The sequence below is a fragment of the Corythoichthys intestinalis genome, chromosome 14, assembly GCF_030265065.1.
Source record: "Corythoichthys intestinalis isolate RoL2023-P3 chromosome 14, ASM3026506v1, whole genome shotgun sequence".
NCBI classification, from domain to species: Eukaryota; Metazoa; Chordata; class Actinopteri; order Syngnathiformes; family Syngnathidae; genus Corythoichthys; species Corythoichthys intestinalis.
In genome coordinates this window covers 21,447,390-21,472,430 of record NC_080408.1, presented here as the reverse complement: position 1 = coordinate 21,472,430, position 25,041 = coordinate 21,447,390, and the positions used below count along the sequence as shown (strand labels likewise).

The 25,041-nt window shown below is 37.2% G+C and overlaps 1 protein-coding gene across 3 annotated transcripts; it reads left to right on the top strand.

Moving 5' to 3' along the window:
- Positions 1-487: 487 nt before the first annotated feature.
- Positions 488-24,948, top strand: hfm1 (helicase for meiosis 1). 3 transcript variants are annotated; one of them, XM_057858232.1, is made up of 40 exons: positions 488-742; positions 2,202-2,297; positions 2,393-2,468; positions 2,686-2,923; positions 3,309-3,637; positions 8,149-8,190; positions 8,364-8,434; positions 9,308-9,440; positions 9,608-9,759; positions 9,843-9,920; positions 9,989-10,144; positions 10,254-10,454; positions 10,526-10,614; positions 10,710-10,753; positions 10,841-10,942; positions 11,052-11,197; positions 11,282-11,376; positions 11,824-11,957; positions 12,044-12,091; positions 12,300-12,380; positions 14,157-14,248; positions 14,337-14,443; positions 15,566-15,613; positions 15,708-15,805; positions 15,882-16,016; positions 16,090-16,175; positions 17,066-17,149; positions 17,381-17,538; positions 20,031-20,134; positions 20,225-20,386; positions 20,466-20,531; positions 20,606-20,730; positions 20,823-20,899; positions 21,629-21,726; positions 21,814-21,839; positions 21,913-22,099; positions 22,208-22,253; positions 23,559-23,631; positions 24,441-24,586; positions 24,700-24,948. In XM_057858232.1, the coding sequence occupies exons 3-40, from the start codon at positions 2,420-2,422 to the stop codon at positions 24,743-24,745; spliced, it is 4,152 nt and encodes a 1,383-aa protein (XP_057714215.1). In that variant the 5' UTR covers positions 488-742; positions 2,202-2,297; positions 2,393-2,419; the 3' UTR covers positions 24,746-24,948. The 3 variants fall into 3 exon arrangements, with proteins under 3 accessions (XP_057714215.1, XP_057714214.1, XP_057714213.1); XM_057858231.1 differs by having other exon boundaries at positions 2,393-2,508; positions 8,367-8,434; XM_057858230.1 differs by having other exon boundaries at positions 2,393-2,508.
- Positions 24,949-25,041: the final 93 nt, after the last annotated feature.

Sequence of the window (25,041 nt, the reverse complement as noted above, 5' to 3'; positions counted from 1 at the left end):
CGCGGAATGTAATAATGGTTCGTTCCAAATAGGAGGCATAAAAAGGAGTTAATGAACCTCTTCCCTTTGGTGACAGATTTTGGACAGCTTGATGTTTAATACGTATTGGGCTCCAATCGTTCAAACGGCGGGAATCTCCGTTATTAGCTGTGTTTTTAATTATTAAAAATAAAAACATGGAATTATACATGCAAACTTTGCTCTCATATGCACTGTCTGTTAGGCATAGTTGGTGAACACTGGGCATTCGTACCGTAATGGCCCCAAGGTCTTTGTTGCTCTGCTGCATTCGTGGTTGTCAATGATTTTTAAAAAAATATTATTATTAGGTCACGTTTAATGCAATGACAACTGGAAGAGGTTTGTTCATATATTGACCATCTTCAATTAAACCCGATTCTATTGTCATTAACATTTACGTATGAGGCTGCATTTGGTCTTTCTTAACAAGTATTTCTAAGCGCATTTAAGCCCCAAAGATTCCTGATTTACTACTTAAAAAGCATATTCCACTTTCTATTACCTGATGAAAAAAATTCTCATATTAAATTTTTTTTAAAAGAGTTCACTGTCTGCTCAATTAAAAATTACGAGTGTCAAATAATTAGCCTCACAGTGATTTAGTTTGTCACTTTCAATCAGGCAAAACAAGGGACTTCTAAAACTTTACAGTAAAATGTGGTCGGTTGTGCTAATTATAGCTCATATTAGCATTGGGGAAGGAAACCATTAAGATTCATAGGTAATTAACACTTAGATACAAATAACAGAAAAAGAGCTAATTTGAAAATGTTGAATTTATATCCAGTTGGTTCGTAATTAGTCTCAATTTAGACAAAATTAATCAATATCCGCTATTTACTGTCCTGCTAGCGTGTGTCAATTTATTGCTTGTCATTAGCAATGCAAATGCAAAATCTTTTTCGGTCCTGTCTGAGTAAGTCACTTCATAATGTTTTCGTGAATACATGTAGTATTTCATTCATTTGGAAAGGAAACACGCCAACTGTTGTAATTATTTAGACTTTAGAATGAATTACAGTCATAATATTTAGATAATTATTTATACCGAATCATGACACTACGTCATTGTCTAATATTTGAATTTCACCTAACTTAGGGTGACCATATTTTGATTTCCCAAAAAGAGGACACTCAGCCCGGCCTCAAGATAATTGAATTTTACTCGAAGTTCACTCAAAGATGCCCATATCACTTTATTATATTTAAAGTGTGCCCCCTCACTCTGGATGGAAAAATGCAGTTTGAAAATAATAATAATAATAATATATATAGAATGCAGACCCATGGAAATGTAGTCAATAGACATACACACAGTAGGCTATGTGCCAACTAAACATTTTTATAAATTACTATCACGACAATAGTCCTTGACCAATTGTTATTCCCATTCAATTGATATTCTCATTCAATGTTCTAGATTACACACAAACAAAAACCGAAATAAACTGACAAACAATTCAACCAGCATGTTTCCAAATGTAGCAGTTCAAAACTACGTTTCCCATAATGCATAGCGTGGTTTAGCTTACTGATAGCTAGCTGAGGTAAAAAACAAACTTTGCTATTCAAGTTTAATCATCGGCAGCGCAACGATGCGACACCAAACGGGATTTTACAGTCAAAGCTCCGACAGAAGTCAACAGTTGCCATTATATACGTATTTATTGTAAAAAACTTAACTGGGCAGGCGTTGTGGCCAAATCGTCAACCCGGTAGATGGCGGTAATGCCTCATGATAGGGGTAAATTGCCAACAAAAACGAGAAGAACTACTCCTTCCCTTACTTCTAGTAAAAGCCATGTCAACTGTTGCCACCCAGCGGCCGGACGGATTCTCTTCAAATTGGTCCCGTGAAAAATCATAAAAACCGGACATTTTTATGAATTTATAAAACCCGCCCGGATGATGAGGATACTACGTGAAAGTAGGACTTGTCCGGGGAAAAGAGGACGTTTGGTCACCCTAACCTAACTGGTCAAGAAAATGAACAAGTTAAAAATAGGTCCATTTAATATGTCTACAGTGAAAGCCCAGATTTAAATTTACAATGTAAATTTGTTCGTAATTGAGACAACATCATCATTTATTCACACATATCAATGTGTATATGGTTCACCAGTTTAGTGGTGCACAATGATATTTTATCAATGTAAAATATGTGCTGTGACTTAAAATAGGTTAGGAAATACTGTACTGATGAATAAGATGTTGGACTCAGATGACACTTGGTCCTTGGACGAGCTTTTTTCCGAGAAAACCTTCGTCCAAAAAGTGTGAGTGCAATGAAAAATAGCTGAACTCACTCTCATCCCCTTTATTTATTTATTTATTTAGATTAGGTACTTTTTAATTTTTAAATTTTTTTTAGAAACCCACTGCACCAGGAGGTCAGACCATGGCGGCTGGAAGCACCACCATCTCTTTCACAGATTCCAGCCACCCAGGTTATGCAGGAAGATGCTGAATTGCTCACTACCCTTTATAGTATGTTATGTTTTGGATTAGAGTAAATTCCTTTTCGATTGGCTTGCATAACCTGCTCTGTATCTTACTAAATTATACAATAAGACTCACTGCAATGATTATTTAAATAAGCTTGAAAAACTTTTCTCCCCCTTGCTTCATAAGCTCAGGTGTAATATTTTTCTTGTAAATTCACAGGTATCTCACAAATGGTGTCAAACAATCCCATTGAGAAGGAGGGTAACGAAAGCCAAGAGAACACCCAGAACTACATAACATTTGGCATTAGGGAAGGTGAATGTTTTAAGGACCCCCTTCTTAGCCCGCATCAGAGTCGGATAGATGGAGAACACATTCGGCAAGATACTGATCAAGAAAACTTCGGCATAAAGTATTCATCTGTGGATGACAGAAAGCACCTACCTCTTCAGAGAAGGCAAGTGGCACATTAAATTCCTCAAAAGTGCACCACCAACTGCATTTGTTTAACATTGGGAGGTCTGGCAGCGATCATCTGCTGCCAGCCCTCCCAGCTCAAATGGATTGGATACCTGTCCCCGTCAACGGCAGTGAATGTGTTAATAAAGTCAACACATATTTAACATAAATTTTCTGAAATTTGCTAACGGGGCATTTGTGTTTTTTAATTGTTCAGATGAAGTGGATTTCATTGTGTTAAATTTTTGTTGTCATGAAATTGGTGATTTACACTCCAATAGGATCAGTCTGCGTGTTCCTATTGCCGTTAAAGTAACCTTCAAACTGGACTGCGGCCACAAGAGTCTTCATGTTTTACTCTCTTGTGCTCCCGACCACAACAGCTTGTTCAAGGTTCCGGTGTCAAGGTGCGGAGGTGACTCGTCAAACCCAAATGACCTCTGTCAAAGTCGCACAGCATCCAGACCCCAAACTTTTCGCAGTCCGGTTTCCATGGCAACAGTGCCTCCTCCTTTCCAGCCACCGAGGGCGACATTTTACAAAGCCGCTCCTCCTTCCCCTTTCCAGCCGGCCTCCTTCCTCCCCCCTCGTCTGGTCTCATCTGCAGTAAGCGTCAACCCCCCCCAGCGGGCGGTCCATGTAGAAAGGCAGGACAAGGACACAATGAGAGCCTTGGTTCCATCCACGGTGCCTCCGCCGCTCCATATTCAAGGTTCTATACAAATATAGCACTATTGAAAAACACACCGCTTTTGACGCTCACACGGATTATCATTTGGCTTCTGAATGAATAATCCAGCCTTTGACAGCAGCTGGCACAATGTACGTAGGTCGCGATGAGGTGAAGTGAGGTGAGGTGATTGACCGTCTACTTTTAAGTGAACATAATGTACCACTAGATGGTAGGAACAGTAGAGAGGAAACTCATGTTTCCCAATGTCCAGGATTTCCCCAGAAAACTTGCTAAACCTGGTGGTTGAGAAGCTCACCAGAGGCCCACCATGTTTTCTAAAAACTAAAACTGTTAAAACTGTTAAAAAAAAAAAAAAAAGTACAATTAAAAAAAAACAAAAAACATTCTTTACACTTAACCTAGTGAATCCCGAAACAATCGATTGCTTTTCACTTTTAAATTATATTGATCAACTAGAATAAAGTGCAAACATGGCAAGCGGTAAAACCAGCTTAGAAGGATGTACTGCGTGGCCTCTTCAACTTTTTTCTGCACATTGTGAAGAGATCAGCGAAACCTAATCTAATCACCTAACTGACATTAGACAAATGTGTACCTACTTAAAGTGAAAACAAAATACTCACCCTGTTAATATCTAAGAAAGTTTACTACACTAGACAGTAGGCATGTGCCGGTTACCGGTTTCAAGGTTTACGTGGTATGAAAACTAACAAAATGGCATGTTCAAGTTGACCAAGAGAAGAAAAGTGGACAACGAAAATGAGGAATGGACTGACAAATGTATACGTCCATTTTACCAACTGCAAGTACCAAACCTATGTGCTTAATATGCTTCAAGACAGTTGCTTTGATAAAAAGTGAAAATGTGAAACGCCATTATGTTAAACAGCACAGCTCTATTGAAGAGAAGTTTCCTCCTGAATCAGAATTGAGAAGGCAAGAAATTAACTGGTTGAAGCAGTCATATCAAGAGTCAAGCAAGGTTATCGTTAAATATATGACCCAACAACAAACTGCAATGGAGTGCTCACTCAGAGTGCCGTGGGTGTTGGCAAAACATAAGAAGCCATTCTCTGATGGAGAAACAATAAAAGAGTGTATGACTGAAGTGATGGCAGCAATGTTCGAAGGAAAAGAAAAAGAGGAAATGACAACAAAAATCAAACAAATCTCACTCTCAGATTCATCAACCACAAGATGCACTGAAGTACTGGCTGATGATGTGAGTAAAAAGCTTTGTGACCCCCAAATGCCATTTCTCTCATTGAGCAGTATTTTACAGTTCCTGTCAATAATTATTACGGTATGTTTGCAACTTAATGACAGAGCTTCTCATTTATGTTCTGTACATGTGAACATGTACTGTACTACTTGCACATGTTTTCTTTTTTTGTCCAGCAGTGTTTTACAGTTACAAAATGTACTGTCAATAGTTATTGTTTGCACCTTAATGACAGATCTTGTCAATTATTTAGTGTACATGTGAAAACATTGTACTTCATTGTACTTGTTTTATTTTATTTATTTTTTTGTATTTTTTATTTTAAGTCAAGAAAATGTTTTGTTAATTTATTTTTATTTAATCAGAATGTGCATTGTAATTTTTGTGGTCAAAAGAAAACCACCTTTACCACCTTCGACCTGCCTTGTACTTGACCGACATTAATAAATGGACCCATGCTTGTATGAAAAAAACAATTGTGGACCTTCAAGATTTGTATTTGAGGACCCCTGGTCTATAAATTCTAATTATTTCAATTTTATTTGAAATATTTCAGTGATTTTTTTGGTTATTTTATTTATCTATTTTTACATGATATTCATGTTGATGTTCCAATTTGCAAATATGTAGTGAAAAATCCTGTTCAATGGGAAAAAGTTTTTTGTTTTTTTTTAACCTCATGCATCTAAAAATAACACATTTTAGTGCTATAGTTGCAATATCATGATACCATGAAACCACGGTATTTTTGCTTAAGGTTATCATACCGTCAAAATCCCATACCGGCACTTGCCTACTAGACAGGAATTATCAATGCAATTACAACTGGGAGAGGTTTGTTCACATATTGACCATAAGATGTCGCCTTTGCACTTTCAACAAGATCACTCGATGCAATTAAAATAGGTATACTCTACAGTACTTTTTATACTTGTTGTTTGTACCACTGTTTTAGGCATGCGGGAGAAGGAGTGTGTGTGTGTAAAATAAAGCCTGGTGGCCTAGCAGTCTTATAAAACACCTTGAGAAACTCTGATAATTGAGCCAAAGCATTTGGTTTTGTGCTCAAAACCACAGTATCCAAGTTTAAGCGGATTTTAAGGGGGGGGGGGGGGCAGGCCCTCCCGGTGGCCGAAAAGTGTCATTGCATTTAATTGACTTTCCTATAGATATAAAAGTTGTAAAGCAATTAAACTCCAACAAAAATGAATGAAATGAACAAAAAAAAAAAAAAAAATTATAATGGGTCAAAATTATATTTTGAACAAATCATGTGACTAGCACCTTAGACGGTCATTTGCTTTGCATATAATTTTTTAAAAATTAGGGGAGGGCAATTTTATTTTTCAAATGATTTTTTGCTTTGATTGAAAATATTTTTTTATTGACTGAAGCAACTTTTTTGGGGATTGAATGATTTTTACACAAATGTCCTACCCTTAATATGGCCCAAACACGGATTGTTTCAATCAAAGAAAACTTTTTCAAAGAAAAGTTAAGTCTTCAAAGGCAAATTTTTCAATCTTAAATATTTTGCCGCATTCAAAAACTTTTTCTATGATTTAATTTTTTCTTTTTTTGATTGAAGTGATTTTTCTTTTTGAAAATTTTTTTTTTTTTTTTGAAGCAGCTTATTTTTTGATTGAATACTAAAGACAAAAATGTCCTTGCCAAAATGTGGCCCAAACACAAATCAACATTACTTCAATCAAAAAAGTTGCTTCAATCAAAAAATAAAACTGGACTTCATCAAAATAAAAAATAAAATTAAAAAAAAAATAAAAAACAAAGAAAAATAGCTTTCACATGCATTTTTTTTTTTTTAGTTTTTTGAGTTTCAAATTTATTTTTGCAGTCAAACAATTTTTTTTTTTTTTTTTTTTTTTTTTTTACTGAAGCGTTTTTTGGTTGAAAAAATATATTTTTAAGGAAGCAACTTTTTTATTTATTTAATTAAAGCAACTTTTTTGGATTGAATAATAAAGACACAAATCTACCTTCATATGGCTCCGCACAGGGGATACAATTTTTGACTGGGGTAACTACATTGGCTCGACACCGGCGGGCGTATTATATTAAATAATGACGATCTTGGCGAAAATTATTGCCTAAGCTGCTTGATTTAGAATTCCCCACAAGAATGATGGGAAACAAACAACGCTGATTGTCAACTTATGATTATAAATATCCTTGTAAGTAATTTTATTGTTGACACTGAGTTTCGGGGTCATCAACATGTTGTGCCCCCCCCCCCCCGCCCCAAAAGTCAAACACCGCCTATCTATCCAAGACCAAGACAGGACCAGGACATTATGAGACCCATACTAAAAAAGTAAATTATTGAGAAAAAAAGAAAACCGAAGCACCCCATAAAATCCCATTAATGAACCTGTAGTGCTGGTCTTGAACATAGGCGGAGTTTGGCTTTTGTGGCAGGGGGGGCAAAAATGGCGATGACCCTGCAATGCAGTGTCAGCAATAAAATCACATCCATTTTGACTGAATATTTCAGCCACAAACATTTCTAATAATATGTTGAAAATGAGCATTTTTTGTTGTTGTTGTTTCTCATCATTTATGAGGGTTAACGTCTTTAGTGGAGCAAAATGAAACTCCGGTCACCATTTTTGCAATGCTCTCCGGCGTTTTATGGTCCACATCTTCAATCCTTGGTTCTTGCTCAATAGTTGTTGTCGCTTTTGAAAGCTTAGGTTTGAAAAGATTACGTATATCCATCTTTCCTCTTCTGTCCTCGGGTCTTTTTTTTTTTTTTTTTTTGGATTAAGCAAAGCTATTGACCCTCTCTAAGGTGCTAGTCACATGATTTGTTTGAAAAATAATTCTGACACATTTTAAAAATATTTTTTTTGTTCATTTCATTGTTTGTTTTTTGCTTTACAACTCATAGACAACATTTTACCGGCAAAGTCTTAATTTTAAATTCATATATTGGGAAGTCAATTATATGCAATGACATTTGTGGACACTGGTGGGGGCTATGCCCCGCCGGCCCCCCCTTAATCCAGAGTCCACCCGAGTCGAGAGATGACCAAGAGCCTCAAAATCTGGTTTTGAGACCAAGATGGGTCTTGAGTTTTACAACACTATAACACTTTATTTTACTTAAACTGGATGATATTTAATGAAATAAAATAAAATAAAAACCCTCCTGGCCAAACAAATATATATATATATGTATTACAAAATGTATATGCAGTACAAATAACAGTGTTCATTTTATCATAAATTAAAATGTCTTATTTGTTTTGACTTATAATTTTAATGGTTTGCCTTGTGTGTGTTGCAGGGTCGTCAGAATTAGACTCTTTGCGCCCAGTCTCTGAAATCCGTATCCTTTTTACCAAATGAAAAAGAATAAAATACTCTGTGTCCTTATAAAATTAAAACAAATGTCTTCTAAATTTGACACTAAAGGGAAGAAAGTGTTGTCAACAGCCCAGTTCTTAAATGAAATGTTTTCACAAATAATTGACATTTTCATTTCCTGACCCATGCTAACAGCAGTTAAGTTCAGACCCGTCTTTAGCGAGTTCCCGTTTTTCAATTTTGTCCAGTCCAAAGCGCTTGATGACGTAAGTATGATGGTGTTTAACCATGCTCTTTACTCTTAAGACATTTGAGAATATTAACAGTTAGTATACAAGTGTGGACTAGATGACTTAAAATATGACGTGTATCTATGTGGACACCAGTTCTTTTTGGGTTACATTAAATATATATTAGGGCTGTCAAACGATTAAAATTTTTAAGCGAGTTAATTACAGCTTAAAAATTAATCGTAATTAATCACAATTAATATAAAATATGCCATATTTTTTTGTAAATTATTGTTGGAATGGAAAGATAAGACACAAGATGGATATATACATTCAACATACGGTACATAAGGACTGTATTTGTTTATTATAACAAGATGGCATTAACATTATTAACAGTCTGTTAAAGCGATCCATGAATAGAAAGACTTGTAGTTCTTAAAAGATAAATGTTAGTACAAGTTATAGAAATTTTATATTAAAACCCCTCTTAATGTTTTCGTTTTAATAAAATTTGTAAAATTTTCAATCAAAAAATAAACTAGTAGCCCACCATTGTTGATGTCAATAATTACCTCCACAATGCTCATGGGTGCTGAAGCCTATAAAATCAGTCACATCCAAGCGCCAGCAGAGGGTGGCAAAACTCCATAAAACACAATTAATTACCAAGTGGGCATTTTACTGTACTGTCATTTAAATCTGTCTGAGCAGGGCATGTGCGTTAATTGCGTCAAATATTTTAACGTGATTAATTTAAGAAATTAATTACCGCCCGTTAACGCGATCATTTTGACAGCCCTAATATATATATTTTTTTAGATTACAGAAAAGCCATTTGCCCAATAAAGGGTTAAAGTGATGCTTGTTTCTTTGAGAGAATGTGGTTATCTTTAATGTTTGTCCCAGATTCTTTATACAGACAAGAACTTTGTGGCATGTGCTCCGACCGGATCTGGGAAAACCGTGCTGTTTGAACTCGCCATCATTCACCTGTTGATGAAGACCTCAGAGCCTTGGCATGATGTCAAAGTTGTGTATAGTGAGTGTCCTTGAATGACTGAATGAATGTTTCAGCGCCATTGACAGCACTACACGTCCAACTCTTTTGGCCCAAATGAATTGGACGTTAAACACCATCTATGGCAGCCAATCAGTTAGATTTTATATAGATTTAATGATTTTTTTTTTTTTTCGTCTTCTTCCCAGTCGCTCCCATCAAAGCTCTCTGCAGTCAATGTTTTGAGAATTGGACAAAGAAGTTTGGTCCTCTGGGGCTGAAATGCAAGGAGCTTACGGGCGACACCGAAATTGACGATATTTTCGAAATCCAGGACGCCCACATCATCCTGACTACTCCAGTGTGTGATCGCAATGCAAGAGAAAAAAGCTGGGGCAAAAGACTCACTTGGGTATGCAATATAATGACATATTCTTTGCCTAGGAAAAATGGGACAGCATGACCAGAAGGTGGAAAAGCAACTGTCTTCTCCAGTTGGTTAGACTCATCCTGATAGACGAGGTAAGTGTTTTCATCCAATCTTTCTTTTGATAAGCTGTGACGACGTGAATGATCATGTGTTCCTTCAGGTTCATGTTGTGAAGAATGCAGCACGTGGTGCTACTCTGGAAGTGGTGGTTAGCAGGATGAAGGCTGTCCATGGCTACATGGTTGTCCAAAACCAAGACACGGGCATCACTATGAGGTTTTTGGCAGTGTCAGCAACTATACCCAATATTTCTGATGTACGTAAGGACATGATTATTTGGTCCTAATCTCTAGCTTTACAACTTCTTTACTTTACTACTTTAGCACTTGCAGTGGTTGAGCTAATGGGATTTATCTTATATTTAGATCGCAGACTGGCTGTCCAATGAGAAGGGCCCAGCTTCATATCTCCAATTGGATGACAGCCACCGCCCGGTGAAGCTGAGGAAGGTCGTTTTAGGATTCCCCTGCAACGAAAACCAATCAGAGTTTAAGTTCGACTTGTCTCTCAATTACAAGATGGGCTCTATCATCCAGACTTACTCTGACCAGAAGCCAGCTTTAGTTGTGCGTCTTCTCCTTTGAAATATACAGGAGGCGTCTATACTGTCTGTGACAATAATTATCTTATTTTATAGTTTTGCTCCACAAGGAAAGGAACTCAGCAGTCAGCTGCTGTTCTGGCTAAGGATGCTAGGTTTCTTTTAAAAGTTGAACACAAGCAAAGGTGCATACTCAACAACATAAATGCTAGCATCCAACAACTTTTCATTTTATAAAAGCTTTTGAGGTCGGTCAACTGTCATAATTCTTGACCTGCAGGTTGATAAAATATGCACAGTCCCTTCAGGATTCCAAACTGAGAGGTATGTTTTTGGGTTATATAAAATAGTGTGTTGTAGTTTAGCAAACATGTGCCAATGTTTGATAACATTGTTCAATTTGGTGCATAGATCTGGTGGTACTAGGAGTTGGTTACCACCACGCCGGAGTCGAAGCATCGGACAGAAAAGTGATAGAAAAAGCTTTTACCCTTGGTGACCTTCCTGTCCTTTGTAAGACTGACTGTCTGTGACACATGATCAAGTTTTTCTGTTCATTTTTTGCTAAACAGCCAGATGTAGCATTAATTCGGGTGTGGCTGGCTGTGTTCAATTCTTATAGTTACCACACGAACTCTCGCCATGGGAGTAAACCTTCCTGCTCACCTAGTGGTGATCAAGTCCACAATGCAGTATTCTGGAGGCTCCTGTGAAGAGTACAGTGAGGCAGACCTGCTGCAGATGATTGGCCGTGCTGGACGACCTCAGGTGTGGACCTAATAGTAATGTACTTACGTACTTTTTGGAAATTCTACAAAGCTAATTCTTCATGATTTCATATTCTTGGTCAAGTTTGACACATCTGCCACTGCAGTGATCATGACCAAAATGCAAACCAGGGACAAGCATACGAAACTGATGAACGGGATGGAGATTATCGAAAGCAGGTATGTAGCAAGGCAGCGCAGTCACAAGGTGTGCCAAGCTAGAAAAAAAAGTTTCGTATTGATAACTTGAAAAAAGTTAATCACTGTACATAAAAGAGGTCAAGCTTGCAACCTGCAGGCCAGATTACGGTAGTCAGATTCATCATTTTGTATGGCCCGCTAGAAATGAGAGAATATTTACTGCTTTTTCCGTTTTTGTAAAATTTTACATGAATAAATGAAAAGTAAACGTTTTTTAATTTACAAAATAGTCTGTAAATTACCTTTCAAAGGAGTTGTCGATTGATTTGATGATCGATAGTTTAGGATTAGTTGATTAATTATGGCAGTCCTAGTTGGCAGACATAAGGGTCTCCGAAGGAAACCATAACTCGGATGTGGCGTATGACAAAAATGCGTTTGACACCCTTTCAGTACATCAGGTAACACTAAATGTGTTTTGGACAGTTTGCACAGTCACTTAGTAGAGCACCTGAATGCTGAGATAGTTCTCCAAACGATCAGCAATGTCAGCATGGCTCAGGATTGGATACGCTCCACTTTCCTTTACATCCGAGCGCTGAAGAATCCCTTACACTATGGTTAGCTTTCCACAGAAACTTTTTCCACGAAGCTAAAGTTGATATAGGGTTATCATAGTAGTTTAAATGCATTTGTAACTTACCAGGTTTCCCGACTGACTTGGACAGAAGTGGAATTGAATCAAAACTTCATGGTAAGTTATTTCCCCATGTTTTCAGGTTCCATGTTCAGATATTTAAATCATTGGTTTACACTGATGGTGACAGATGTCCATTCAATTTTGACTTGGAGGGATCGCTGCCATCTCCTCTGAGTCAAAATGGATTGGATGTCAATTGCCATCATTGGCAATGAAACATGATCATTCACTCGCAAATTCAGTTTCTTCATGCCTATTGTAGAACTGTGTCTGAAGAACCTTAACGCGCTGCATTCTATTGGTCTGATCATTATGGATGAGGACATCAGTGTTAAACCTACAGGTACCTAAACCCCCAAAATATACTGAATACTGTCACAATCAGGTACAGCGCTATGAAAAAGTATCTGAACCTTTTGCAATTTCTCACATTTCTGCATGAAATCACCATCAAATGTGATCTGATCTTTGTCAAAATCACACACATGAAAAAACAGTGTCTGCTTGAACTAAAACCACCCAAACATTTATAGGTTTTCATATTTTAATGAGGATATTATGCAAACAATGACGGGGGGGGGGGGGAATAAGCAAGTGAACCATCACATTTAATATCTTGTGACCCCCCTCCCCTCCTTTTGGTAGCAGTAACTTCAACCAGGCGCTTCCTGATGCTGCAGATCAGTATGGCAAATCGATCAGGACTCATCTTGGCCCATCCGTCTCTACAAAACTATTGTAGTTCAGTCAGATACCTGGGATGTCTGGCATGAATCGCTGTCTTTAGGTCATGCCACAGCATCTCAATGTGGTTCAAATCTGGACTTTAACTTGACTCCGCCACTCCAGAACATGTATTTTGTTCTTGTTAAACAATTCTGAAGTTAAAATACTTCTGTGTTTTGGATCATTGTCTTGTTGCAACATTCATCCTAATTTTAGCTTCAGTTGTCTGACAGACAGCCTCAGGTTTTCCTGCAAAACATCCTAATAAACTTTTGAATTCATTCCTCCATTAATTGATTGCAAGTTGTCCAGGCCCTGAGGTAGCCAAACAGCCCCAAATCATGATGCTCTCGCCACCATACTTAATGGTGGCAATGAGTTGTTGATGTTGGTGAGCTGTTCCATATTTCCTCCACACATGACGTTGTGTGTTACTCCCTTACAATGGAACTTTGGTTTCATAAATCCACAAAATATTTTGCCAAAACTTCTGTAGCGTGTCCAAGTGCCATTTTGCAAACATTAAACGAGCAACAATGGGTTTTTTTAGACAGCAATGGCTTCCTCCGTGGAGTCCTCCCATGAACACCGTTCCTGACCATAGTTTTACATATAGTTGATGAGTGCACATAGATATTGTACTGTGACAGTGATTTCTGTAAGTCATTAGCAGACACTGTAGGTTTCTTTTTTACCTTTCTGAGTATTCTGCGCTGAACTCCTTCTGTCATCTTTGGTGATGGCCACTGCTTGGGAGAGAAGCAATACTGCCAAACTCTCTATTTGTAGACAACTTCTCTGACTGTCGATTGATAAACATCCAGACTTTTAGAAATTGTTTTGTATCCTTTCCCAGCTTTATACATATCAACAATCCTTGATCGCAGGTCTTCGGACAGCTCTTTTTACTGAGCCGTGATACACATTAGACAATGCTTCTGATCAAGACAATTCTTACCCGGTGTGTGTTTTATAGTGGGCAGTGCAGCTTTAAACCACTCATCATTGATTGGGCACACACCTGACTCAAAATGTTTGGTAAAAATTGGTTTCAATTGCTCTTTAAATCTCCTTAGGCAGAGGGTTCACTTACTGTACTTATTATCCCCCTTCTGTCATTGTTTGCATGCTGTCCTCATTAAAATGTGAAAACCTATAGATGTTTGGGTGGTTTTAGTTAAAGCAGACACTGTATTTTCATCTGTGTGATTTTGACAAAGATCAGATTACATTTGATGTCGATTTTATGCAGAAATGTGAGAAATTCCGAAAGGTTCATATACTTATTCATACCACTGTAAGTTATTAAAGCTGTTTTGTTTTCATAGTTGCACATCTTTCGGTTTATTGTTGTTTCACTTGTCAATATGACCCAAATGTTTATTTCCCCAAGAGGCTGGCGGGTTGATGGCAAGATATTGTATTGCTTTTGACACTATGAAGCAGTTCAGCAAATTGTCTGGCACCGAGAACCTGTCCGATTTGGTAGGTTAAAGTCCAAATACATCAGTATTTTGATGATCTTGGAATTTCTGTGGTTTGAGCTATCAATTCAAAATGTTTTGTTGGACAGATAGGGCTTGTTTCAAAGAGCCGAGAATTTTGGGACATCCAGCTGCGAGTTATGGAGAAGAGGCCGTTGAATAACTTGAACCGGAATGTGAACGCAACTACAATCAGGTCACATCATTGGAAATTGCAGTATATTTTAATAGCTTTCGATTTCAATATCATCGCTCATTTCAATATTGTCGCTTTTTGAAATTCACAATGTCTGGTCATTGTGATTCTGGGCGCCGGCGGGGGGACCCTGCCCTGCCCTGGTCTTGGTGTGCCGTGCCGGTTGGGGGGGCTGCGGCTGTGGCTCGCAGTCTGGGTGGGCGGGGGTGGGGGTAGCCGTGGGGTTGGTGGTGTGTCCCCTCTTGCCATCCCTGAAGGCCGGTTGATGGGTGCGCGGGTGGCCTGGGGGACCACCCTAGATCCTGGGGGGAAGGGGGGAGGAGACGAAGGACCCTTTGCTGGGCTGCGGCTGTGGCTCGTAGTCGGGGTGGGCGGGCGGGGGTGGGGGTAGCCGAGGGGTTGGTGGTGCGTCCCCTCTTGCCATCCCTGAAGGCCAGTTGATGGGTGCGCGGATGGCTCGGGGGACCACCCTGGATTCCGGGGGGTGATGGCCCCTTTGCTGGGCTGCGGGAGGAGGGATGGAGCCCCCGCCCCACCTCCCTCCCTCCCCGGGCTGGCTGGGTGGGGGCCGTGGCCCTGGGTTGGCGCCCGCATGGCGTCTCCGCTCGTCTGCGTGGCTGTCGCGCACCTGGTGGGGATCGCGTGCGGCTGGATGTGATAAGGCGCGCTCAGGTGGGGGGTCCTGGTGCCGGGATTGGCGATGGGGCGGCGTAGGGTTGGTTGCCAACGGGCTTACACTCACAAGGGATTCACACGATTACTGGGTTCTAGTTCACAGAGCTGATTTGTGTACACTCTTCCCTTTTCAATCATTTAGCTTATAGACTCCCCCACCCCCGTCCCCCTCTTTCCCTGGTCAACAGGCCCCCCACATGGTGTCAACGGATAATACATCTAGCTGACGATAGCACCAACATATTAGTAATTGGTCTAGATGAGAACAGGACAGGTTTATAAAAAAAATTTAAAAAAAAAAAAAAAAAAAAGGAAATCGCAGTATATTTTAATAGCTTTTGATTTCAATATCATCGCTCATTTCAATATTGTCGCTTTTTGAAATTCACAATGTCTGGACATTTAAGATTCAAGTTTAGGTAAAATAAACCCAAATGTACTTCCCAGGTTTCCGATGGAAGGAAAGATAAAAAGCAGTGATATGAAAGTGAACTGGTGGGTGAATTTTTCTCTTGACAAAAGTATTGTACGTACGATTAACAGGAATACTTCAAATTGTTCTCCACCTTGGTTTTTCATTTCCTCACAGCTTGATTCAAGCTCAGTTAGGGTCCATCTCAATTCAAGAGTTTGGACTTACTCAGGACACAGCAAAAATCTTCAGGATTGGGCTGCGCATTAGCAAGTGTATGTTTACAAAACCAGAGGCAACAAATTGTGTTTAACCTCAATTAAATTTCTATTTGTTCTCACTTCCAACCAGGCCTCTCTGAATACCTTAGTCAGAATTTCAACATGGGCTTCAGTACTCTGCTCAACGCTCTGATCCTGGCCAAATGTTTCAGAGCCAAACTCTGGGAGAACTCTGTGTTTGTCTCAAAACAGCTTGACAAAATAGGTAAAAAAAAATCCCTGAAAAACAAATCGCATTGTATCTGCACAAATGTGACTCTCATAATACTGTGTCTCAGGGCAAACTCTGTCTACTGTTATGGTGAATGCTGGACTCACCACATTCAGTAAGATAGAGCAAACCAACCCGAGAGAGATTGAGATGGTCAGTCTACAGCTAAGTCAATATAAAACGTACTTCTTTTGTAAAGGTGGATTTATTAGATTTAGATAGACTTTTGCAGATACAGATACGCTGAAACATTTTCAGACAATATAAGGTTATGTTATATTCTACAGCAGCAGTGTCAAACTCATTTTTGTTGTCGGCCAAATTGGAGTTATGATTTCCTTTGGACGGCTAATATGTCTGCCAACTACGGTTGATACGATTAATTGGATAATTGGCAAATAATCGAGTAGCAAATGAATTGATAACTATTTTAATAGGCATTTAATTTTTGGAGAAATTGTTGACGTAAAAATTGTCCAATTCATCTTTTTTTAAAAATAGCACATTATCTCATATATTGATTTTTCGCTTGTATTTATTCATTTATAAAATTTACATTTTTTTTAACGAAAAGAGAAAAACAGTGATTATTCTTTTATTTTATTTTATTTTTTCATTTTAAAAAGGGAAAATAAAATAAGTAGTCTCCTTATTTATAAAAATATATATTTCATTGCTTTTCATGTAATTAAAAAAATCTCTTCATTTTTTTTATTTCACAAAGGAGGAAAAATATTTTTTAATATGTGTTTTTTAAATATATTTTTATTTTAATATTTTCATTTTTTTGTTTAAATTTTTCGATCTTTTATTGAGGACATTTTTTTAAAATTTAATTGTCATTTTAGAAAAAAAAAAAAAATGAAGTGGATGCCTATGATTTACTTTCACGTGCCACGCAAAATGACGTGGCAGGCCAGATTTGGGCCCTGGGCCTTGAGCTTGACATTTGTGTTATATGGTACGGTGGTCAATGTACACATGTTTAAATACATTATTTATGTTTTACCAAATAAATGTTCAGACCCTGCTGTTTTGTTCAGATTCTCAACAGACATCCACCTTTCGGAAACCAAATTCAAGAATTTATCCTGTATCTCCCAAAGTATGAGCTCTCTTTGGAGCAGGTAAAAAAACACATGAATGATTATGACTCAGTGCCATTAACATTAACAGCGTTATACGACCAATCTATTTGCACTGAGATGGCTGGTAGCGATAGCCTCTCCCAATTAAAACGGACATCTGTCACCATGAATGGCAGTCAATGAGTTAAACAAATGATCCTGTGAAGACTGTTGATATGTAAAATATATACTTCAAATCTTTTTTTCTCATGTAACTTCTGTATTTCACAGCTGCCAAGATACAGTAGCAGTATTGCTGAGATTGTTGTGAAGGTAACCCTCAAAAACCAAAAGCTACTGATGTCCAAGAGAACCGCTCCAGACCATCACTATGTGTCTTTGCTCATCGGAGACTCGGACAACAATTGTGTCTTCCGCCAAAAACTCACGTAGGGACTGTTTGACAAACCGGCATTAGTTGAATAAGACACATTTATATGAAAATGTGCTATTTTGCTGTCAGAAAATCCAATTTTTAAAGTTTTGCTTTTTACTGTCTAAATCTACTATTTGGTCCAAGTAGGCTCTTGAAAGTCAGAAAAATATGCAGTGGCTATCATTTTTATGTATTTATTTTCCTGAAACAATCAACATGCAAAGGTGTGTTTTGTCGTTGACGTTATTTCTTCCTGAAGATTTTGGGGCAAATCCACGTCACTTCTTGTTGACTTCGTGTGACTTCCTGTAAATTTTGGAGCATTTCGCATCAGTACTTGTTGAAAAGAAATGAACACTTACTTTTTGGTAGCATCCCAAAAAGAGAAAGGCGATGCCACTTTCTAAAAATTATGTAACTTCCAAGATGATCCTTGCCCTGTAGGTCATGTTTATTTAAGTAACGCATTTGATGGAAAATATAGGGACACCAATTAAAGGATTTTTTCCCCGCCAATTTTTCAAATGGGCCTACATTAACATAAATGCATCATATGTTAAATTACACTTGAGGGTTTTCATAAGTACCTTACATATGTACGGCGGAAAACACTCAGGTGACTTGAAGTTCCACTCTGAGACCCCCAATTTGGCCAAATTTCAAAATTGTCCTATATGCATGTGTGATACTTTATTGGAAAGCTTAAAATCTTAATTTTCTGCGGGAAGAAAAATTTTGGAAAGGAGGACATTTTAAAAAAAAATTGTAACCCCTAAACTCTAACTCTAGGTGAGAGCATGAGAGAGCATAATTAAAGACACCATGATTTTAACAAGATATTATCGCATACTTACCTTGTTCCGATCCAAAAACTACGTGTAGCATGTCTCACCGAGTGTCAAGACACAGCTGTGAATAGCCACAGCCGGACTTTTGGGGGATTTTATGGGCGACATACGGTAATATAACAAGGGTCACAATGCAGAAATCGCAGTCATCAAGTAGTGGTTGAGATTTTCTTTTCCATGTATATACACTTTTAAACATTTTTTTCTTTGTTTGGATAGATTAGTTATCATCTAAAATATCGGGGAAAATGCGACAATAACAAAAATAATACAATTTAGCGATAGTTATGAGGTAGATATCCAAGACCTATTTACAGACACAATTTTTTTCACTGTGATGTAATATGTTTAAAAGTTTAAAATATATAATTTTTAGGGCTGTCAAATGATTAAGATTTTTAATCGAGTTAATTACAGCTTAAAAACTAATTAATCGTAATTAATCGCAATTAATCGCAATTCAAACCATCTATAAAATATGCCATATTTTTCAGTAAATTATTGTTGGAATGGAAAGATAAGACACAAGATGGATATATACGTTCAACATACGGTACGTAGGGACTGTATTTGTTTATTATAACAATAAATCAACAAGATGGCATTAACATTATTAACATTCTGTTAAAGCGATCCATGGATAGAAAGACTTGTAGTTCTTAAAAGATAAATGTTAGTACAAGTTATAGAAATTTTATATCAAAACCCCTCTTAATGTTTTTGTTTTAATAAAATTTGTAAAAATTTCAATCAAAAAATAAACTAGTAGCCCGCCATTGTTGATGTCAATAATGACTTACGCAATGCTCATGGGTGCTGAAGCCTATAAAATCAGTCGCACCCAAGCGCCAGCAGAGGGCGGCAAAACGCCGAAAAACACAATTAACATGTGGGCATTTCACTGTACTGTCATTTAAATCTGTCTGAGCGGGGCATGTGCGTTAATTGAGTCAAATATTTTAACGTGATTAATTAAAAAAATTAATTACCGCCCGATAATTTTGACAGCCCTAATAATTTTATAAAGTCTTTTTTTTAAACTGAATATTAGACACCAATTAATGATTCTAAGCTAAAAATGATAGACATTTCAAGTAATAAATATAATTACTTACCTTTTTTTTATGGCTGGGTTGAAACAAAAGCGGTTATCCGGGGTCTGTAAACGAGGGTCTCCAGGGTAAAACGGACAAATTAAAAATAGTTTGGGGGCTTAATGCGCCATGAAACTGCTATGACAGCATATAGACATATTGTTCTATCAAACACAACAGTTCTTTCGGCTTAAAATACATTTGTTTATTTTAAAGAGGGGTGCAAGAACAGAAACTGCTTTTTCAGCCTTGTCTGTGTTTTCCGCCATATACACCTAATTTTATACGCTCTTTGAAAGCCTATTATATTGGAAACATGTCACAGAAGAATAAGTCATTTTTACAATTTGTAACAATTTACAATACAAATATATTTGCTTAAAAAAAAAAGATCAACAAATGAATACTTTATATTAGGATAATTTGTCCTACCATATCAGATCAACTATATCTTAAAATATTTTGTTCTTGAGACAACTTTATCATATCTCAAGGATGCAAAATGGCAGGTTTTCATATAATGTCTCAATCATTAAAAAAAAAAAAACTTTCTATTCATCCAGTGACCTCGCACTGTTGAAGTGCAGTACCTGGTCAAAGAAGATTGAAGTGAAAAAGGCCTTGAAGGGAAATGAGATCAGTGTTCATCTGATCAGTTCAGAATATGGTGATTATTTTTTTGGGAAAATATATATTTTAAACTAAAGCCATGTTCAAAACTGCCGTATGTAAAGTGAAAAATCTTCCTCTCTTGTAGTTGGTCTTGACGTCCAGCAAAACTTGACAGTGTACTACTATGAAAGTGCGCACAACAGGTCATATGATTCTTCTGGAGACACTTCACAGCAGTCAACAACAAATTTTCAGTCTGTAGGCAAATCTGCACGTCGAAGGGGAAACGCTGCATCTACAGAACAAGGTACTACTGGAGTGATTGTTTGATTTTATTAGGCTGCTAAATTCCGACAAATGTAAAAAATAAATATCTATTTAATCAGATGCAGCTAACAAAAGACAATGCAACCACCTCTGCAAGAATAAGAACCAGTGCGGCCATGACTGTTGTAAGTATATTCATTGATCGTTCTTCTTCACTATTTGGTCCAGGTTTTATTGAACAGCTTTCATCTGCTCCCAGGTAAAATCGGTGTAGCTGTGGTACGAAAGAGGCCAGCAGGCAAAAGTGGGTTTTTTTCTTCCTTTTTGGATGATCTGAAGAGTAGGTGTGACACACTTGGGCCCTCTCCAGTCAAACGACTCAAGGTGATATGATACACAGCCCTCACAGAGAGTATGTTTTTAGTGATAATTTATTTAATGAAGTTTATTGAATTGAATTGATTTTTTTTTGTTAGATGAAAATGATGGAGTCCTCTGTGGGTGTGAACATGGAACATAGCTACAAAGCCAAGCCACAACATACTCTGACCAGGTGATACAATAGGACAGTAATTACTAACAATTAAGGCTGTCAAACGATTAAAATTCTTAATCGAATGAATCGATTAAGTTAATAAAAATTAATTAATCGTAATTAATCGCAATTCAAACCATCTATAAAATATGCCATATTTTTCTGTAAATTATTGTTGGAATGGAAAGATAAGACACAAGATGGATATATGCATTTGACATACAGTACGTAAGTACTGTATTTGTTTATTATAACAATAAATCAACAAGATGGCATTAACATTATTAACTTTTTGTTAAAGCGATCAATGGATAGAAAGGCTTGTAGTTCTTAAAAGATAAATGTTAGTACAAGTTAGAAATTTTATATTAAAACCCCTCTTAGTGTTTTCGTTTTAATAAAATTTGTAAAAATTTCAAACAAAAAATAAACTAGTAGCTCACCATTGTTGATGTCAATAATTACACAATGCTCATTGTGCTGAAACCCATAAAATCAGTCGCACCCAAGCGCCAGCTGAGGGCGACAAAACACCAGAAAACACAAGTAACAAGTGGACATGACACTGTGCTGTCATTTTTGTCTGTTTGAGCATGTGCGTTAAATGCGTCAAATATTTTAACGTGATTAATTTTAAAAAATAATTGCCGCCTGTTAACGCGATAATTTTGACAGCCCTACTAATAATACAACTTAAAGTCAGATTTAATTTGTTGTTGTTTTTTTGTTTGTTTTTCCTGCTTGAAGTGGTGGCGGATACCACCATAGTGTTCCTGATGCAATAATGGATATTGCAGAAGACGGTTCTTCCCAGTATCCACAGTATACAAATGAGTTTGACAACGGTACCAATTCCTCACTTCCTCATCATTAAAGAGTTACAAGTCTAATGCTAAACTAATTCTGTCTGTCGTTTGTTTAATTAATCAAAGAGAGGAACGCTGGATTCCACGCTTCTGTGAGTAAATGAACCAAAGAGCAAAGAACCAAAACAACACTGCCGACTAGATCTCGCATGTGTTATCCCACAGAGTCCCTGGCAAGGGTCACATCAGACCACACGCAACAACAGTGAGACATTGTCTAAAATTCCAAATGTCAGCTTTGACCTGGGAAATGATTGGGACGACTGGGACGACTTTGATGTTGAGGAACCGGTTCAAATCGGTGACACATCCCTGACTCAAGCTCAACAATCTGCTGAATGGAAATTACCAGGTTGTTTCTTCTAGGTTTAAGTGTAACAATGTTAAGATTTTTTTATTCAGTGAGTTAATAATACCTAATGTGTACTTGAACACAACAGTAACGGTCATATTTGCACAGGTTATCTGACTACACCCCAGTGTCGTCCTACCGGCATCGCACTGAGGTCGGCACAAAAAATCTCTTGCATATCTTAACTTTTAACCAATTTTTTGTATAGCTGAAAAGTTTTTATTGTTCGACAAATATTATACATACTGTATCTGATTCAAGTTGAGCTCAAGGGAAGCTAAATCCATATACTTCATAATGATATTGACGGGCGCGGGGCCGATTAATAGGGGGCCTGCATTTTTGGCGTGGCCATCAAAGCTGACCGAGTGGAATCACAGACAAAGCTTTTATAGTTGAAAATTATTGTGAATAAATGCTTAAATCCCAGAATTCTTTTTACTGTAGATATGGGCGTAAAACAGTCTTGATTCTTGGTTAAAAGCAAAAAAAAACGTGCAGTTAACATTTATTTTACGTGAAAAATGTTGAAGTACGATGCTAGTCTGTTAGTTAATGTGGCAGCTGCCATATGTAAACAGAGCTTTTCCGGTGAAAATTCTTGTGAATAAATGCCAAGATCCCTGAATTATTTATGGATAAGGACGTAAGACAGTCTCGATTCCTGGTTAAAAGCAAACAAAAAACGTACAGTTATTTTACGTAAATAGGTTGAAGTACAATACTAGTCTGTCAGTCAATGTGGCGGCCGCCATGTGTAAACAGAGCTTTTCTGGTGAAAATTCTTGTGAATAAATGCTTAGATCCCTGAATTCTTTACAGATATGGATGTAAAACAGTCTCGATTCTTGGTTAAAAGCAAAAAAAACGTGCAGGTAGCATTTATTTTATGTAAATATTGCGAATTATGAGGCTAGTCAATAAGGAAATTAGCGGCTGCCATATGTAAACAAAGGGCTTTTTTCCATTGAAAATTATTGTGAATAAATGCTTAAATCCCTGAATTCTTTATAGATATGCACGTAAAAGAGTCTCGATTCTTGGTTAAAATTAAACAAAACAAAAAAAAACGTAAAGTTAGCAATTTTTTTACGTAAATACTGCGAAGTATAATTCCAATGCTGTAGCGGCTAATTTCTCCCATTAATTTTTTTCACAACGTTTCAAAATGCATGCATAGTACGAAAAATATAATAATTACCTTGTATGCAGTGGAGCTTTCGTACTTTTTCAACATAAATCTGGCGTTGAATCTCTGCATGTGTCGCTGCGACCAACCGCGAATAACTGAAGTGGATTGTGGGATGGCCCCCTACTTGAAGGTGTGGCGCAATGAAGGTTGAATCTGACCTGTCAATATCATTATGAAGTTTATGCTAAATCCTAGGAAGGCAAAAGAGTTTTCCACATTTAGAAAATGAAAGATAAATGTTTTTTACACCCAATTTTTTTTCTGTAGGACAAGTTCTCAGGCTACACCGAACAATCCTGGACATTCTCCCTTGACACCTAGACTGCAGAACCAAGCAAAGGTGGGTATATGCTGACTATTTGATGTACAAATAGACAAAGACTTGTTGGTAAGTGATGAGACACCATGTTGGAGTACAATCTAAATTTTCGGCTTTAGTCAAGTGATCGAATAAATGAATGTACTTCTTTTTTTGCTCACTATCTTCAGAGTATTGCTGAGTGAGCAGAAAAATATATGCATGCTTTTAACCATTTCATGACTTTTTTTTTTTTTTCTTAACTCTTTTAGGACAGGGGTGTTAAACTTGCCAAATGCATCCGGCGGGACAATATTTTGCAACCCACTTTTGACATTAAATTGTAGTATTCGTGATGTCAGCATGTAGCAATTTCAAAATAAAAAGCCAGAAATAATAAAAACATACATAATTCTAAATAAAATACATTTTAGAAAATTAAAAAAAAGAAAGGTATGATAATTTAAAAAAAAAAAGATATGATTTCAAACCAGCGCAGCTCTCTCTTATCTTGCTCTCGGATTTTTATTTGTTTTTAAAAAATTTTTATAAATCCCTTCTGACCTCATATAGTTTAACTCTTTGGCGGTCATTGACGAGGACAAACGTCCAATCCATTTTAACTGGGAGGGGCTGGTAGCGATTGTTCGTTCAAACAGTAGGTATTTTCAATATCAATTTCCCTCTTTTACTAACTACCACGACACATATTCTGTGACCTGGGTTGGCAGTGAATGAGTTAAGCTCATGTTAACTTTTGAAAAGATTGTCCCTGAAAGAGTTAACGACCAGAGGTGGTCTGCCATCGGTAGAATTAATTAATCCTGTATGTGATTCATTCTATTTTTAAGATGCAGAGTCCAAGCATGTTCGATACAGTTGTCCCACCAAATGCACCAGAAAAAACCTCAAACTTAGTGGCACAGCTCACTCCAAGGTTTAATTTTTTCACAACAACGAGTGGACCCTTTGACGCCATTGCAACTGACAACAGCAGGTACTTTTTAATTTAATGATTACAAATTTATGTTATTTCCTTGCAAGTTTCTTGTCAAAATATCCATGACACAGAATTTAACTGGAATTTAAATTATGTTCCATTTTCCACAGCAAAAACGAAGACGTTTTTGACGGCATTTTTGATGGCATATTCTAAAACCCCTGGATGACATAATTAAAAGAAAAAGAAGTGTTTTTTTCCACTTGTTGAATGTTCTGAGATGTTGCATAGTTCCCAGATGCTTTTTGGTTTGTTAAAAGTAATTGTTACATTAGCTGCCTCGGATATTGAAGAAATAATTTGTCTCAATGTGTTCCTATGTTGACTTCTCAAGAAGAGACCAATAAAAGTTGATTGTTTGCATGTACCAAAATATATTTAGTATATTCACTAAATAAAATAACTTATGAAAAGACATTGTCTGTGTATTATCAAAAATTTCTACGACAATT